General features: G+C 44.1%; 2 protein-coding genes and 1 pseudogene across 8 annotated transcripts in view; 1 reads left to right on the forward strand and 2 right to left on the reverse strand.

Moving 5' to 3' along the window:
* The window catches only part of SPATA6L (spermatogenesis associated 6 like), a 48,835-nt gene extending 41,995 nt beyond the window's left edge, over positions 1-6,840 (reverse strand). For 3 of the 7 annotated variants that reach the window (XR_568706.2, XR_568707.2, XM_008690920.2), the window contains exons 1-3: positions 6,782-6,838; positions 6,552-6,596; positions 1,298-1,435 (exon numbers count right to left, since the gene is read on the reverse strand). Coding sequence is in view for 1 of the 7 variants with exons in the window: in XM_008690920.2 (XP_008689142.1) it covers positions 1,298-1,435; positions 6,552-6,596; positions 6,782-6,832 (234 nt within the window). In the remaining 6 variants the exon portion in view is untranslated. Of the gene's footprint in view, positions 1-1,297; positions 1,436-1,551; positions 1,706-6,551; positions 6,597-6,781 lie in introns of those variants that run through there. The other 4 variants (XR_005831856.1, XR_005831855.1, XR_568711.2 and 1 more) reach the window with 4 other exon arrangements.
* Positions 1,763-4,663, forward strand: PLPP6 (phospholipid phosphatase 6). The gene has a single exon (XM_008690980.2). The coding sequence runs from the start codon at positions 1,778-1,780 to the stop codon at positions 2,651-2,653; it is 876 nt and encodes a 291-aa protein (XP_008689202.2). The 5' UTR covers positions 1,763-1,777; the 3' UTR covers positions 2,654-4,663.
* Positions 6,841-11,506: 4,666 nt separating the features above from the next.
* On the reverse strand, positions 11,507-16,588 carry LOC103663218 (annotated as a pseudogene).
* Positions 16,589-16,939: the final 351 nt, after the last annotated feature.

Genomic DNA, 16,939 nt, shown 5'->3' on the forward strand with positions numbered 1-16,939 from the left:
TGGTCCGTGGTACATGTTTGACCAGCAATCGTCAAATGCACAACTTTGCAACAGAGCAGTAGCGGCATCTGGAGTCTAACGTCTCTGAGTTTGATCGCCCCCGCCTTTCTACAAGTCAAGGATGTTGGACTAGATGACCTCCAAGGTCATTTATGGAATTATCATTCTGTGCTTCTGTGATTTTGTATCCCTGGGCTTCTCATAAAAAGAGAAGACTTTTTAAAATCTTCTATAGAAGGAAACCTGAAAAACTAATAAGGATATTCTTAGGGGAAAAAAATAGACTACATTTTCACCACCCACTTCTTACCACTACCAATATCTAAATAGTAGAAATGGGTTCCTCTGGATTCTGACTATATGTCCCAAGGTAATACCCATTTATTCCTCTCCTCTCTTATCCAACCAGTGTGGTAGACTCTATTTAAATTTTTGCTGTGATTTCCAAAAACACTACATACAGCCCTAGCCTTTTAGAAAATCAATCCTCATCTCCTCTCCCAGTCTCAGTTGGAAAAAGGTCACTTTCTGAGCAACACCATCCAGACCTTTACAAGTGATAGGCTCTACCCATACTCATCCTCTCCTCCAAAAAGCAGCTCACCGATATTGTTTGGGGGAAAAGCATTAGGCTTATCAAGGCCAAAACTGATTCTGCCTCCAAATTCCAAAACGAAAACTTCAAAGAACTGTCCATGATTCATACTAATGAAATGAATATTCTCAATTGAAGTGGGAAGAAAGTTGTAATGTTCTATTAATATCACGTTCCTATTCCCTGGAATGGAACCTAGCCTTTATCACTATAGCTAAATAAACCACGGATGACCTAAGAACATTCAATAAATCTGAAGAGGCTTGTTTTCTTACAGGATTTCAGATACAGGATTTTACTAATTCAAATATAGGTTCTTCATTATTTTTCTGAGTCTACAAAAGTTTGTTCCTAAGGTCCACTAATTTACTGATAATCCCTGTCATAAATGTAATGCAACTGCCTCTAACACCTCCAAGAACATTCAGAAAATGCTCTCTGCTCCAGTTAGAAAATGCCATGGGAATTCCAAGAATAGAAAACATCCAGCAGGGCATGTAGCGCTAGGTTGACAGAACTTGGCTCAGACCTACAAGGCAGAAGCAAGTCCTCCAACTCTGGTTTTGTACTGGGCTGAGGTGCCTTCAAATCATTTTTTTTTTTTAAAGAAAATGTACAAAATAACTTTATAAGAACCATGAGATGATCTCCAGACAACAAGGTTTAAACTTCTCTATTTGGCAGTGAGAGAGTCAGGATCACCTTTTCAAACCTCATGCTCTGCTGAATCATAATGGGGAACACAGAGGGAAAGCAGTCTGTCTCCAGGTACTGATTCAGGAGATACACGCCAAGGTACACATCTTGCTTGTCAGGCAGGAACACCCCTGGACAAGAGACCTTCAAAACAAAAAATAGAGAACAGGGTTTGTTTGGTGTCGTTTTTTAAACGGAGCTCTGTTTTTCCTTAACTCCCACAGACGACGTCAAACCTCCCCACCGCACCCCCACCTCACCCCTTCACCTGGACCTCCCACACCTCCATCTTCCCCTGCCCTCTCCCTCCTCAAGTGGAAATTCCAGTTTCCTCCCACGTCTCCGCCAGGTGTCACAATCGTCCTCTCGCCGGCTCCTCTCCCCGCCCCTCCGGGAGGGCAGTGCGGAAGCGGAAGAGGCTGCAGGGCCGGGCGCCTCTCGCTAGGCCGGTCGGCTCCTGGGGTCCGGGCCCGCCCCCGCGCCGCGATGCCGAGCCCCCGGAGGAACGCGGACGGACGCCCGCTGGCCGCCTCCGCCTCGAGCAGCAGCGGCCCCGGCAGCCCGGCCCACGGCGGCGGCGGCAGGTTCGAGTTCCAGTCGCTGCTCAGCAGCCGCGCGCCCGGCGCCGACCCCACCTGCGCCCGGCTCCGCGCGTCCGAGAGCCCGGTGCACCGCCGCGGCTCCTTCCCCCTGGCTGGGGCGGGCCCCTCGCAGGCGCCCCCGGGCCCCCTGCCCGAAGAAGACCGCATGGACCTGAACCCGTCCTTCCTGGGCATCGCCTTGCGCTCCCTGCTGGCCATCGACCTGTGGCTGTCCAAGAAGCTGGGGGTGTGCGCCGGGGAGAACTCGTCCTGGGGCAGCATGCGGCCCCTTATGAAGCTGCTGGAGATCTCGGGACACGGCATCCCCTGGCTCCTGGGCACCCTGTACTGCCTGTACAGGAGCGATAGCTGGGCCGGGCGCGAGGTGCTCATGAACCTGCTCTTTGCCCTGCTGTTGGACCTGCTGCTGGTGGCCCTGATTAAGGGGCTGGTGCGCAGGCGCCGCCCGGCTCACAACCAGATGGACATGTTTGTCACCCTCTCAGTGGACAAGTACTCCTTCCCCTCAGGCCATGCCACCAGGGCCGCCCTGGTGTCCCGGTTCATCCTGAACCACTTGGTGCTGGCCATTCCGCTGAGGGTGCTTGTGGTCCTATGGGCCTTCATCGTGGGCTTCTCCAGGGTCATGCTGGGGCGGCACAATGTCACTGACGTGGCTTTTGGCTTTTTTCTGGGCTACACGCAGTATAGCATCGTGGACTATTGCTGGCTTTCGCCGCACAATGCCCGGGTCCTCTTCGTTCTGTGGAACCAACAATGACACCACCTCATTCATTGTGGCACCAGGAGAGCTGAAGGATTCCACAAGCGATGAAGCCAGCGTTAACCAGTGGCAATCCTGCTTGTCCCTCCAAGGACATTTCAGGCTTCGTTTGGGATTTCAGGTGTCATTCCATCTTGATGGGTTGCTAGGCTGGAGAACATGCTGGCCATTATGACCACAGCCATATTACAGAAAGCAAAAAAAAAAAAAAAAAAAAGCCCTCTGTTATATATTTATTAAACAACTGTTTATATCTCCAGGATAACTGCAAAGAAAACAAGCTGGGGTGATTATAATCCTGCTGTTTTTTTAAAGTTGACAAAAGTAAATTTTGTGTTTTGTAGTAATCCTATAAGTCAACGTATCAGCTGTAAAGTGAACTTTGGAAAAAAAAAAACAACAACAACCATGATCTTCGTTCTGTAAATATACATGCAGATGAGCCACCTACTAATCCTAGTTATTTTCCTGAGGTAGATTTTAAACAGTATTTTAGAAGTCTAAGACATAGGTTTTTCTCATTTATTCCTTGAAAATCTGTTGCCACTGTGTCTTCTTAATCCTGATTTTCTTGATAAGCTTTCTTAGTATATTGTCTCTTCCATCTTTGTGGATTGGGTAGTGAGAAGAGAGATTGTAGTACTTATCTTGTTTTTCTTTCCCTCTACCGCCTCAAAAACTCTTTAAATAGACATTTGTTTCCTGTTACTCTCTAATACTATCTTTTTGCATTTAGAGAACAAGCCAAGAACTTACTTGAAGAAGAAACACTTAAAAGTGGGCATATCTACAGTGCCCATGGAAAAGGAAGGATGGGACTATGACCGAATGCTTAAATCTGTTGACAACGAGTAGCGTGGCATGACCGAGGACAGAAAAGCTAACTGAGGACGTCAGGACCTAAGAGTCTGGGGGTGGGCTTACCACATACTATGTCAGTGGGCCAGTATGGTGGGAGATGGGGCTCTGCTGCCCATCATCTCTACCGAATAAAGAATAATGCCCCTCTACTGAGGTCATAGGAAAATAACTTGGTTCTTTGCAGTGCAAGGGCATAAACTTTCTCATATGTACCACAAGGATGACCCTGTATATTAGAGTTTTTCGTATAGAATTCCATTTCCCCGTATACAGCACACTTTAGGTAACAGTATTTAACCTGAAATGCATCAGGGGAGCCCACTGCTATACCAGGCACAAGGTACAACTAACTCCTAAATTTCCCTTTACATTGACCTTCACATTTAAAACACTTTATCCATGGTGCCTCTCCAAGTCACAAGACCAAAGACCACCAAATGCAGGATGGATTCTGCTCGTTATTCTTTGAGCAGGAAAGACCAGAAGGGGATGTGCTTTAAATGCTGTTCTACCTGAAAAGTAAGAACTTTTGAATTACCTCAGGAACTGGTGTTTTTAGATAATGACAGATCATTTTGAGATTATAAAGAGAGAGGATTATGGCCTTTGATCTGTCACGTAGAGGGGCACCTAGGAATCTGGAGAATGGTGTGACAAGTGGGCTCTGATTGGGTAGAAGTGTGAACTTTCTGAGTGTGAGAGGCGCACAGCTACTCCTCAACGTAAAATAAAATCAACTGTATTCCCACAACATCCTGAACACAGACTACCTCTTCTCTCACCGAATCAGCCAAACTGTAAAGCTCTAAGTGATTTGCTTTGTTTAATCTTAGATCTTTTGTTTTGATCCAGCAATATTCAGACCAGACCTTTTTGAAAAGCAATGATATTTCCTTTTGCAGTGTTCACAAGTCTGAATATTAGGGGCTCACAATTAGTTTTATCTTCAGGTTCCTGGTTATACTTCTGGAATTCCCTGTCTTCATTGTTGGGGACCTGAATTTGCAGACTTTTAAAACACAGGTCAATTCAACTGATGTCTCTGAAACACTCTATTATAGAGTAGAAAATGATTTTACTGTAAATTAATTGTACACTGAGGAATGCCTTTTAAAAATGAAAATAAAATTAACCAATAATGTTGAATGAAGTGAAATGAACTTGTTTAATTTTTGCCTTGAGGAAGAGGAAGACTCCTTTATCACTCAGCTTCTCAAGAATTCCTTCCCCTGGCCGCAAAATTTTGAGGGTTGGCACTCGATGCAGCACAATTTGAGAGAGTCTGGTCTTATTTGCTCTCAGCGAAATGGGACAGATCCAGGAAATTGTTGTTTTTCTTTCAGAACTGCATGTATGATGAAACCACAGCACTTGTCACTTCTATGGAGGCTAACCAGATTTTCCATGGCCGTAACTTACCGACACTGCTTGTAATCATGGCCAGTAGAGAAGCCCCTACAGCTGGGAGGCAAAGCCGCATGACAGTCTGTCACCAACTACGGGTGGAAGGATTGGAACACAGAAGCCGAATTCAGAGTAGTGACTGGCCCCAAACAGAAACAATGTAGTCACTCTGCCACAGCACCTCACTTAAGTGGGATTCACTGGATAATTATAAAACAGGTGTTGACTGATTGACCCCTTTTGGAATTAGCAAACCAGAGCCATCACTAGGGGAAATATTTAGAAAATATTCAGTTAGAGGTCGCCTGGGTGGCTCAGTCAGTTAAACATCTGCCTTGGGCTCAGGTCATGATCCCAGGGTCCTGGGATCGAGTCTTTCACCAGGCTCCTTGCTCAGTAGGGATCCTGCTTCTCCTTTGCCTGCTGCTCCCCCTGCTTGTGCTTTCTCTCTCTCTAAACAAATAAATAAATAAAATTTTTAAAAATATATATTCCAGGGGAAACAGTGTGGAGGTCCCTTAAAAAGTTAAAAATTGAGCTACCCTATGATCCAGCAATTGCACTACGGGGTATTTACCCCAAAGATACAGATGTAGTGAAGAGAAGGGCCATATGCACCCCAATGTTCATAGCAGCATTATCACAATAGCTAAATCGTGGAAGGACCCGAGATGCCCTTCAATAGATGACTGGATGAAGAAGATGTGGTCCATATATACAATGGAATATTACTAAGCTATCAAAAAGAATGATTTCTCAACATTTGCTGCAACATGGACGGCACTGGAGGAGACAATGCTAAGTGAAATAAGTCAAGCAGAGAAAGACAATTATCATATGCTTTCACTCATCTACGGAACATAAGTAGGAAGATCGGTAGGAGAAGAAAGGGATAAAGAAAGGGGGGTAATCAGAAGGGGGAAGGAAACATGAGAGACTATGGACTCTGAGAAACAAACTGAGGGCCTCAGAGGGGAGGAGGGTGGGGGAATATATACATATATATATATATATGTATATATATATATATATTCCAGGGGAGCCTGGGGTGGCTCAGCTGATAAAGAGTCTGCCTTCAGCTCAGGTCATGATGTTGGGGTCCTGGGATCAAGCCTCATGTCAAGCTCCCTGCTCAGTGGGGAGTCTGCTTCACCCTCTCCCTCTGCCCATCCCCACACTCCTTTTCTCTCTCTCTCTCAAATAAATAAAATCTTTATATATTCATTCCATTGGTTCATAGAAGTGGCAAGTTATCAGGAAGTGAATGGGCTTTCTGAAATTGAATTCTTCCCTTGTTATTTAAAGGAGGATTTTTAAAAAATTATTTCACAAATCTATATGCTAGAAAAATAAAATTCTTCTTGGACTTAAGGCAGGGTTATTCTAAAATAACAGAAAATTTTATAAAGCTAACAAGTCCTTTGGGGGGGGGAATGTTGAAAGAGGTCGGGCTGAAGGGAAGACCAACGTAAGGATCTTAGGGACAGGGAGATACAATCTGTCCCAAAATTTAATGATGTGTGTGTGGTGAGGTGGGGAGGAGGTGGTGAAAATGATCGCGACCATTTAGAAACCCTGGGAAAAGAATCTGGTTTGGAGCAAGGAGTGGAGGTTCGTCGACTTCTCTTACCGCCCGGATCTGTAGTTCCACCACCACTTCCAGAGGCATCGTTCCCTGCGTGGGCGAAAGGACTGGAATGAAAAGATCCTTGTGTGCTGAGCCTTGGACCGATTTTTCTTAGTTTAGCTCACTCCCTGGGGCAAACGTTCCCAGCAGCTTCCCCAGCCCCCTTCCCCGTCGTCCCCCCATCCGTCCCCCCGACTCAGCCCAGGTCCCTCCCACCCGGACGGGTCTCACACTGCGGGAGGGGGTGCCAAGGCTTCCAGAAGGCGGAAGCCTGGCGTTGCCATGAACGCTCAAACGCGCAGCCTTCCACCTGGAACGCGGGCGAGGCTCCGCGCAGGCGCAGGCGCAGTCCCGACGCGGGCTTCCCCGGCTGTGCGCTGGCCGCCGAAGGACCCGGCTGGATCGCAGGATGCTCTGAAAGAGGTCCAGTTTCCCTTCCCCTCGCTTCTCTTTATGGCCCCCGTCACTAGGTTAAAATGCTTACAGGGTCCATTCCGACAGAGGAATATGATCATTAGCTCCGTTATCATTTAAGTTCTTCCCATTTTCAGTAGCTATATGACCGCCAAGCCCTGGAATTTCTTTAGTAATTCCCATTAATATAGTAGCCTGTCCCTGAAAGTACTCTCTTGCTTATGAAATGTTATGTCCTCGTGTTTGGTTTGGAAAAAATGGCCCCTGTCAATGATAAGAAATCAACATCTATGTTAATTAGAAATACAAGGATAATTCTGAGCTTTAAACGTTTGGTTTCCCATGTTAGCCACAATAGAAGTATTTGTACATCTCTTTTCTGGCGTTTAGCTAACCTAAGGCAAGCAGGGAATTACATTATCTCCCAGTGGGTAATAGAGCGCCACACTGTAAAAACCATCAGAGGTGGCAGGCAGAGCAAAAGTTCTTAACCAGTAGGGGAAATTGCATATTTGTCCACTCACTGTATTCGATAGACAGAAACGAAGGAAAGGAGGAAGGACTGATTGCTTCTAGCCAATCTGAAAAATCTGGGAGGGTCAATGCTGTCTCTGGAAAGAAACCTGAAATTGTGATGACTCATTTATTACTAAACTATTGGAGGTTTTTGCAATTGCAGGACTGCAAATGCACAAACATGTCCTGAGACAAGAATTAGGCATTCACTTTGGTAATTGGAGTTCCTTTCCCTGGAATGGAAACACTCAGTATGATGAAGGAGGGTATATTATGTCCTTACACACTCCCTGTTGCTCTGTCTGCATACCAAGAGGCACGTAGGTACGTGCTTAGCTCCCTGCCATATCCAGAGAACTGATTTGTTGGCTCACAACTGCTTGCTGGCATCCAGGCAAGCACAGCGATATACAGGAATAGGACTGGTGTTGACCCTCACAGGTAAGTCACCAAAACCAATGCGAATTCATCAAGGAGAGTAACAACAAAACAGATGAATAAATGAGTGACCAGAGACATAATAGAAGGGAGGAAACAATCTTTATTGAGAAGCTGCAAAGTGCTAGACACCTTGCATACCCTAATTCATTCCATCTCCATAATAACTCTCGGAGGAAGGGGTCATCTCTATTTTACAGATGCAGGATCTGAGGCCAGGCAGCCTTTTCTCCAAGGCCACACAGCTAAAGGGAAACAGGGCCACACTTGAATCCAGGTGTGCCCTACCACCTCACTGCCCCTGTGGCATAGAAATCCTATTGATTGGTACAGACACCCTGTCCCATCCTGTGCTCTTACAAGTCTTAACCGCACTCTCCCTGCTTGACTCCTAGGGTTGGATACAAGCCCTTTTCTGATTTCCCTTCAACTCTCTGGACTTTCTTTCTCTCTGTTCATCCTCCTCTACCTGGCTATGCAATGTTTCTAGGTACTTTCCTTTTCTTACTCTATGTCCTTTACCTATGGTGGCCTACAGTGTAGGTGTGGACAAAAATATGTACGCAGATTACATATTTCACCCAGGCCTTTGTTATGCTCTCCCTGACAAGGAGGAATCTCCCAACCACAGATATATGTATCTGTTCTTTGTAGCAACTGCCACAGTAGCAGTTTCACATTTGTCCCTGTGATGGTTGACTATTTGTCTCCATAAACCGTGAGCTCTGCGTGGCTAAGAGTTTATATTCTAAATACCTAGCATAGCAGATCCTCAATAAATATCTTTGAAGAGATGTTAAATGCAGAGATGGTCAAGCCAGTCTATAGGGTTCAACATATGGGGGTAAGGGGGTTCCCTCATGTTGGAGGAGGTCATCAAGAGGACATGACCACTGGTTGACCCGCAAGCTGGACCAGGGCAGTTGGAAGCTCCACACCCCCCTCCACTGTCCTTGGATGTACATTCTACCCACCATTCCACAATGGGAGTCATTTCAAGAACACGGGCCTTGAGACAGCAAAATGTTGTTGAGACCATCTGGATGGTATATGTGACTGAACCCAGTTAAGTCCTCCAGATAAACTTCTAAGTTTCTGGTGGGTGGGTGCAGAGATCTACTCATCTTGTGGCCACCCAAGATAAGCCTCCTGCGTAATTTCCCTTGCTTATTAAAACTGCCACCTGCTAATCCTGAGTGGCCTGCCTCTTTCTTCAGTCTCTCACCGTCCTCCACATCTAGGAGCCAGTTTCAGATTTCACCCAGGGAAGCTCCTGAGTGTGGGAACCAACACCACATCAGGGAAGACTATAGGTGCAGAATGAGAAAAGACCAGGCACACAGCTACCACTGTGTGCCTGCCACGGAGGTATTACATGAGTTCACAAGGAATATTTATGCTCTGTTAGTTTCACTCACCATGGTCACCTGAGCCACCATGGAGATGTAAAAGTTTCTACATACACAATGCCTCCAGCCCACCTTGCAAAGTAGTGAATCATTGAGGCTGCCATCTTGGGGGCAGAAAACAAATCCCACTGACCAACTTCTATTCCCATGGTGTTTTTTGCAGTGCAGGCTGGTCAGCAGTGACATCAGCACTGCAGAAATGACACATCAGTGCATCCTGCTCGCATCCTGGCCACTGTCCCCCCGAAAAAATGGCTCATGTCCCACTTGGGAATTTTCCAAAGAGTTAATTAGCAAAGAACAAAAGTGTAACAGAGAATTGTGGTGCCAAATTTTCCATTTAACCAAAAACACGAATGATAGGACACTAAATTGTAAACAGTCCTCAAATAATGTAAAAAGGAGTGTTCATATGAAGAAGGAAACTATTTTAAAAAAAGGGAAGGCTCTCATGGCTTAAAATAAAACAAATTTATCATATATTATTATTAGTGTTGTGGGTCAGAAACCCAACACAGATCTCCCTGGGCTAAAAGCAAAGCTAGAAGCAGGGCTGCATTCCTTGCCTTTTTCCTTTCTTTGTTTTTCCAACTTCTAGGGGTCACCTGCATTCCTTGGCTCCTAGCTCCCTTCCTCCATCTTCAAAGCCAGCAAATTTGAGCCAGGTCTTTATCACACTGCCATCTCTCGGGTTCTCTCTTTAAGGATCTTTGTGATTACACTGGCGCTTCCAGATAACCCAGGATCATTTCCCTATCTTAAAGTCAGCTGATTGGCAACTTTAATTCCATCTGTAATGTTAATTCCTCTTTGCCATAAAAGGTAACATATTCAAAGATTCCAGGAATTAGGACGAGGATATCTTTGGGGGGCTATTATTCTGCCTACCACATATAGCGTCTTTAGAGAGCAATTTGTTAATGTCTATCAAAATTTTTCATTTGACTCAGCAATTCCACTGCTAGGAATGGGTGTGTATGGATATACTTTCACACGTACACAAAAATACATGCTGCAGCATTATCTGTAGTTAAAAAAGATACTGGGGCAGGGGGGTAGGGGTGCCTGGGTGGTGCAGTGTGTAAAGCGACCACCTCTTGGTTTCAGCTCAGGTGGTGATCTCAGGGTCCTGAGATCACGACCCGCATCCAGCTCCCTTATCAGCACGGAGTCTGCTTAGACCGTCTCTCCCTCTCCCTCTGCCCCTCCCACCTCTAAAATAAATAAATCTAAAAAAAAAAAAAAAAAAAAAAAAGACACTGGAAACCACCTAAATGTTCATTAAGTAGGGTCAGATTCAATCAATTATGCTTAAGCCTTAAGGCAGAACACTATGCAGCATGGAAAATGAATAAAACAGAGCTGTACATCATAGCAATAAATATGCTCTAAAATATAGGACTAAGGGGGTCAAAAGGCATCAAACAAAAAAATGTGTGAAGTATGCTGCCATTTGGAAGAGAAAAAGAATATGATATGTGCATACATGCTTAGACTATTCTTGAAAGGATACACTGGAAACTGCTAATAGTGGATGCTTCGGGGGAGGGGCCCTAGAGTTGAGAGAGGGAGAGAGAGAGAAAAGAAACTCCCTTTGCATTGAATATCCTTAGGTACTCTTTGAATATTTTTGCCAAGTATGTGCATTATCTAGTCCAAAGAGGAAAACAAGTTAAAACAAGTAGAAAACATCAAACAATAAAAAGCCTAAATCCGGCTCACTAGGGAGGACCAGACACTAGATTCCTGAGCTTTGGGGCAGCATCCTGTATGCTGCACACCGTGAAAACACCCCTGCAAGTGTGGTTGCTTTTCTGCTTCCAGTGCAGTGTGTCTTACTCCGTGACCCCTGGCTGGCTCAGGGGTCCTAAGCCCCTGAAATAATAGCTAACGTTTCCTGCATGTGTATATGGGCATTTTTCTGGGAAGAGAGGCTGTTGTTTTCACCAGAGTCTGGAAGGGATAGAGTTAGTCAAACCAGGTTTTAGAACCACAGTCCTGCCCTCTATCCTGTCATCAGCTCCTTTCTACAGTACAAAGAAGGGCCACCCGGTGGTCTGACAAAGCAGCAGGTAAGGAACAAGGGGCTATTCTCCGCAGCACCTTCATGCTCACTTACTAGAGCAAGTTGTCTCTCCAAGGGAAGGTGTATTCAATAATAAGTGAAAAAGACCTCCAAGGTCCTGTTCTGGGCCATTAGTTTATGTCTGGACTCAGACTCATTTTTAGGCCTACAATCTGTTGAGACAGTGAATTATTCATTAGCAAATGTGAACACCACCAGCAGATTGAGTTTCCAAAGTGAGCCGTTCATTAACATTTGTGGGAAATGCCTGAAAAGAAAAAAAAAAAAAAGATCCAAGTACAGGAAACAATCTGGATTATTTCAGCAATGATACATTTTCAGATCACTGATTTTTTTTTAAAGATTTTTGTTTGTTTATTTACAAGAGAGAGCAAGTGAGCAGGAACAGGGGGAGGGGCAGAGGGAGAGGGACAAGCAGATTCCCCGCTGAGCTGAGCAAGGAGCCTAACGCAGGGCTCAATCCCAGGACCCTAGGATCATGACCTGAGCGGAAGGCAGATGCCCAGGGGCGCCTGGGTGGCTTAGTTGTTAAGCGTCTGCCTTCCGCTCAGGTCATGATCCCAGGGTCCTGGGATCGAGCCCCAAGTTGGGCTCCCTGTTCAGCGAAGAGCCTGCTTCTCCCTCTCCCATTCCCCTTGCTGGTGTTCCCTCTCTTGCTGTGTCTCTCTCTGTCCAATAAATAAATAAAATCTTTTAAAAAATTAAAAAAAAAAAAAAATGAAGGCAGATGCCCAACCAACCGAGCCACCCAGGCACCCTGATTTTTTCTTTTTTTTTAAAAAAGCACAGACCCAGGGGCGCCTGGGTAGTTCAGTAGGTTAGTTGCCTGACTTGGTTTCAGCTTGGGTTGTGATCTGGGGGTTGTGGAATCAAGCCCCGCATGGAGTCCTGTGTTGGGCTCTGCGCTGGGCAGGGAGTCTGTTTGTCCCTCTTCCTCTACTCCTCCCATCAATCGCTCTCTCTCTCCCACTCTCTCAAAAAAATTAAAAAAAAAAAAAAAAAAAAAAAAAAGCACAGGCCTAGCCTTAAGACCCAAGAAATAATTGTTTTGTATCTGCCTTCTCCAAAATCTTTCTCTGAAATGTTCTTTAACAGTTTAGTTTTCCCACAGTTTGATATACAGAAAAGTTCACCTTTCTTTTACTGTGAATGTATAAAAAAGCTCAATGAACAATGCTGGACACTTTCCTTGATTCTCATAAACTGCATTAAGATGAAGTTTATATTTTTTATTTTTTTTAAAGATTTTATTTATTTATCTCACAGAGAAAGAGAGAGAGACAGCAAGAGAGGGAACACAAGCAGGGGGAGTGGGAGAGGGAGAAGCAGGCTTCTCACTGAGCAGGGGGCCTGATGTGGGACTCGATCCCAGGACCCCTGGATCACAACCCGAGCCGAAGGCACTTAATGACTGAGCCACCCAGGTGCCCCGAAGTTTATATTTTTTAAAAAGTTAACGAACCCACTAATTAATCTTAACTTCACTAACGGTGGCATCATGTCTCCCTATGTGATTCACAGAAGGCACCTATGAAGCATTTATGCCAAGAAAGTTGAAGCTGAATCTAGTCAAGACACTTGAGCTGCACTAAGATAGCTTCATATAGCTATTTAAATTTAAATTAACTAAAACTAAATAAAATCTAAAATTCAGTTCCCCACTCGCACTAGTTACGTTTGAAGTGTTCAATAGCCATATGTGGCTAGTGGCTACTATACTGGGTAGGGCAAGTAGAACATTTCCATCATCCCAGAAACTTCTATTGAACAGTGTTGCTCTAGAGCAAACTTCACTTAAAGGAAACATGGGGGATGGAGAAACATGTCCCTGACACCACAAGGAAGCAAACAGACGTACCTGGAATGTGGGTCATTCTTTCGAACAACTGATCCAGTTAGTCTGCATCAAGTCAATGACCTTAAGGAAAAAAAAAAAAAAAAGAAGGGAAAAGGTCACGGGAAATGCTCTGTATTAAATAATACTTCAGAAATCTGACAACCAAAGGTAATATGTAGCCACCATTGGGAGAGGACCTTGAGTCAAACCAACTTAAAGAGAATATTTGAGACTATTGGGGAAATTTGATTGTGATATGGGCATTAGATAATACCAAGCAATTAATTTTGATAGGTATGATCATGTCCTTGTGTTTATGCAAGGCAAATATCAACATTGTTTAGATATATGTCTACATATTAAAGTATATAGTAAAATGATCTGATGTCTAAGATTTTGTTTTTAAATACTACAGCAAATGAATAAAAAGAATGGATAAAGCAAATGTAGCAAAATCTTCATAATTGTTGATCTGGGTGATGGATATATGGTGTTTATTATTATACTTTCATGTATCAATATATGCATAATAACAATTTTAGAATGACATATATTTAAAGAAGGACAGCAATCATATCCTTTTGTGAACTTCCTTCTGTCCTAAAATAGCCCATCAAGAGGATTCTTGGTGGTATCACTATGAAATGCCCTTCAGTAGAATTCAGAAGAGAAAACATGGTGGATCTATTTACCTCAAATAGCAGATTCAGGAGATTATTGAGTATTATTACATAATACTTTCCAAGTGATTCAGAGGGAAACCCACTTTAAGGAAAAAAGCAGCACTGTATTATAAGAATAGTGGCCTCTGCATGAATAACCAAACAGAAGCTGGCAATCTGAGTATTTCTTTAAGTGCACATACTTCTCCAGAATTTTCCCCAAGTAGCAGGAAAGCATCCAAGGAAGGAATTAAATTGCACTTGAACGGCTTTTAACAATCTTGAAGTCATTTGGGATCTGGACTCACACATGGGATCTATTTCACAAACTTTATTAGAGTTTATGAGTCAGACTCATATGTTCCTCTTTGGCTTCTACTTTGATTCACTGGCTTTTGTATGCTCAATACTTACTTAATACCACACAAACCCTTCCACAAGGACTGCCCTTGGGCATTCTGGACTACTTAGTGCATATCCTTTCATTTTAAAGTAATTTCTACTCAGGAAAAACTAATTTGCTCCTTGAGTGTCAGCTGACTAGTTCTATGTCCATGGAAGCAGTAGGCTAATTATGACCCAAAGAGGTTTCCAAGGAATTATATTTATGATCCAATATAAGAAAGTAGAAAAGAGTCTGATTTAGTTCCAAGACTTGTAAAAAGTATCCACTGAACTCGAGCGAGGGATTTAGGCCCCAAAGGCAGCAATGGCTAAGATGATGTCATTATATCCACCCTTTACTCTCCTACCAAAATATATCTCTTTCCATTCCTTTCTCACCCTTTTTTTGAGGTGGTTGTCCAAGGTTTACTGAAGATATTACAGCACAGCAGAAGATTCAAAACGCTCCACGTGGTGTTTTGAAATTCATCCCAAGTGCAGGCTGAGTGACCTGCAGGCTGGACAAGCTGCCAAAGTCGAAGAGTTTCAACATTTCCTTAGCGTCAGGATCTCCTGATCCGGGGCTGAGATCTCAGGCATGTAATTATTCCTCCTTTCTCTCTCCTCCTCCTGCAGCTTGATGAAGATTCCTCTCCCCAGGGCCCTCTGAATCCGCTTCATCAGGTGTGTGACAGAGCCTGTGATCTCGTGGCGGAGCTTCTGGCTGGGGATGATGGTGATCTCCCCACACACGTGCTTGTTGGTGTGGAAGTCATTCCCCGGGCACATGTAGGACTTCTCAGTGATAACCCAGGCCACCTTCTTCAGGGTTTTGGTGCAAACACCGCCTATGTGGGCGGGGATAGTCCACCCTCTTCTGTCTTTATTTAATCCCACACCTTTCCTTTTATCCTTGTTTCCATTCATTCATTCCTTATGCATCTTTCAACACATATTTATTGAATATCTACTGTGTGCTAGGTACTGTTCTAGACAGTGGAGGTAGAAGGGTGAATAAGAAACAGTCTATGCCTTTGTGGGCTTTACATCCTAGGCAGGGAAAAATAATAAGTGAACATAAGATAACAACAGTATGATAAATACTAGGAAGGAATCCAGGTGCTGGGGGTGAGACAGAAGTTCATAGGTTGGAGAGGGAATAAGAACCTAATTTAGACACCGTGGGCAGATATGCCTCTCTAAGAAGATGACATTTGATCTAAGATCTAAAAAGAAAAGCATGACCACTAGCAGGACTTCTAAAGTACTAGAGAAAAGATATCCTGGTGAAGGGAGCAACAAAATGTAAAGGGCCAGGAGTCAGAGAGGAAATTGGTATGTTTGAGAAACTGAAAGGAGGCCAGTGAGCATACTAAGAGAGACCTGGACAGGGGGCAGAGGAGGTTAAGAGATGACACTGAAGAGTTGGCTGACATAAGACAGCAAAGGAACTCAAAGTTACAGCAGACAATGTAATTGCTTACCTAATAGCCATAAGCTCTTCTTCATTGCTAATGGAGCCCCAGTTTTGCTTGGGTGGCAATGAGTCTCACTTCAGGGAGTGAATCATAATTTATTTAAGACAATTCTGAACAATGAGATATAAGGGGAAGTCACTGGAAGCTTCTGAGAAACATTTTTATATCTGACAGTAGAGCCACAAGTAAATAAAGCTATTTGCCTCCTTTCTTCCTGCTTTGGCTATTGTCCTGTTTTGATGTGATTTCCAGAGCTATGGGAGCCATCCTGCAACCAAGGCAAGTCTGAAGATGAAAGTCAACAGACTTAGGATGGTGGAAAGGATAGAAAGAACTTGAGTCCTTGATGACATCAACAAACCGCTAAATCAATCCTGAAAACACTGATCTTCACTCTTTTTGTTAAATAGAAAATAATTTTCCTCATGGTTCAAGTTTCTATTGGCTGGGGTTTCTGTTATTTGTGCTGAAAGCATTTAATTGATACAGCAGGGGTCTGGCATGATCTGATTTATATACATATATTTTTAAGTCTCTTTGGTAACTGTATGAAGAGATTTGTAATGAGCAAAAATGGAACAGAGACACTGAAGACTACTGTAGTAGGCCCAAGGAAGGATCATGGTGTCCTGGGCTAGGGAGGAGGCATTATAGCTGGAGAGAAGTAGACAGATACAAGATGTATTTGAGAGTAAAAATAACAAAACTTGTGGGCGTCTGGGTGGTTCAGATGGTTGAGCGTTCACCTTCGGCTCAGGTCATGATCCCAGGGTCTTGGGACAGAGTCCTGCATTGAGCTCCCTGCTTGGTGGGGAGCCTGCTTCTCCCTCTCTCTCTGCTGCTCCCCCTGCTTGTGCTCTCTCGTTCTGTCAAATGAATAAATAAAATCTTAAAAAAAAGAACAACAACAAAACTTGCTTTGGTTCAGACATGGAAGAGGAACGAGGGGGATAAATGAAGCTTTACCTCTTTCGGGATTGGTGGTGGTGCCATTTATTGATACGGAGAAGATAGGAAGAAGTTTGGGGAAGAAGTGGAATCAAGAGGGTTTCTTGGAAATGTTAAATTTAAAATATGCACTCAAAGAGAGATGTCGGGGTGTGGCACACTGGGCTCTGAGTTGGGGGTAGAGCCTACTTTAAAAAAGAGAGAGAGACATGTCAAGTC

This window comes from Ursus maritimus, unplaced genomic scaffold (genome assembly GCF_017311325.1).
Source record: "Ursus maritimus isolate PB19 unplaced genomic scaffold, ASM1731132v1 scaffold_34, whole genome shotgun sequence".
In the NCBI taxonomy this organism is placed as follows: Eukaryota; Metazoa; Chordata; class Mammalia; order Carnivora; family Ursidae; genus Ursus; species Ursus maritimus.

Excerpts from the sequence above, each read along its gene's own strand:
- PLPP6 (XM_008690980.2), top strand. The coding sequence starts at position 1,778 with ATGCCGAGCCCCCGGAGGAACGCGGACGGACGCCCGCTGGCCGCCTCC.